The sequence below is a fragment of the Herpailurus yagouaroundi genome, unplaced genomic scaffold (assembly GCF_014898765.1).
Source record: "Herpailurus yagouaroundi ecotype Mexico unplaced genomic scaffold, PumYag 190, whole genome shotgun sequence".
Taxonomy (NCBI): domain Eukaryota; kingdom Metazoa; phylum Chordata; class Mammalia; order Carnivora; family Felidae; genus Herpailurus; species Herpailurus yagouaroundi.
Window position 1 is genome coordinate 33900032 of NW_024412421.1, and position 1050 is coordinate 33901081.

The following is a 1050-nucleotide window of genomic DNA, read 5'->3' on the forward strand; positions in this document are numbered from 1 at the left end:
GGGCGGGCTTTGCTTTTCTTGCAAGTCGGGGTTTGAGATTATTCTCGGCTGCTGCTGCCAGCCCTGCGCCCTCCTTAGGCGTGAGGGTGATGTGGTCAATACGAGTTCACGTTTTTTAAACTTTTTTTTTTTTTTAAAAACACTTATGGCCGGAGGGTCGGGGGGTGGGGGTGGGGCCGCCTGGGTGGCTCCGTCGGTTGGGCGTCCAGCTTTGGCTCTGGCCACGATCTCACGGTTCGTGAGTTCGAGCCCCACTTGGGATCCTCTGTCCCTGTCCCCCCCTCTCGGCCCCTCCCCCCCCCCACGCTCTGCCTCAAAAATCAATAAAACGTTAAAAAACAACACAGGTAAAAACACTTACTAGGATTTTTTTGCCGAGATCCAGCTCACAGACCGTAACACGCACGGGCCTGAAGTGTGGAGGCCAGTGGATTTTTACATGCGTGTGCCCCGCTCTGTGATTGTCACCCCGCTCAAGATATGAGAAAGCCGGGCAGTGTCCTCTAACAGACCCACCGATCTCCTCCTTTCAGACGCCGAAAACCCCGCTACAGAAAAGCATGGACAGGCTGGGGAAGCAGCTGACACTCTTCTCGTTTGGCATAATTGGTGAGCGAGGCCGTTTCTGCGCTGGGTCCCGGGGGCGTGGGGGAGCCGTCCTGAGGTCCTCAGTGGGACCGAGGGCGGACGGGAGACTCAGGGGGCCAAGCGGTCTCTGTGTGAGACAAGACAAGCTGTCCTACAGAGCAGCCTGCCCCTGGGAGGGCGTAGCGTGGTCAAGGTGTATCTCTTGCTCGTTCCTGCCTGGGTGGCTTTCCCGGATAGGTCACCTCCAAAGGCCACCTCGGGGTCCCGGGCCCCGACCATTCCCCCTTCTTCCAGGTCCCCAGAGGCGGGCCGGAATTCGGTTCAGCCAGCGAGTGGGGGAAAGCGGGAACACAGAGGTCGTGTGGGAAATTTTTGAATTTTTTTTATTTTTTTTATTTTTCAACGTTTATTTATTTTTGGGACAGAGAGAGACAGAGCATGAACGGGGGAGGGGCTGAGAGA

General features: G+C 56.5%; 1 protein-coding gene and 1 long non-coding RNA gene across 3 annotated transcripts in view; one reads left to right on the forward strand and one right to left on the reverse strand.

Moving 5' to 3' along the window:
• ATP2C2 (ATPase secretory pathway Ca2+ transporting 2) overlaps positions 1 to 1050 on the forward strand; it is a 62314-nt gene that overhangs the window by 38996 nt on the left and 22268 nt on the right. For both annotated transcript variants that reach the window (XM_040443237.1, XM_040443239.1), the window contains exon 10: positions 530 to 609. In XM_040443237.1, the coding sequence (XP_040299171.1) occupies positions 530 to 609 (80 nt within the window). The remainder of the gene's footprint in view (positions 1 to 529; positions 610 to 1050) is intronic.
• The window catches only part of LOC121009872 (uncharacterized), a 36345-nt gene that overhangs the window by 3885 nt on the left and 31410 nt on the right, over positions 1 to 1050 (reverse strand). The window lies entirely within an intron of this gene.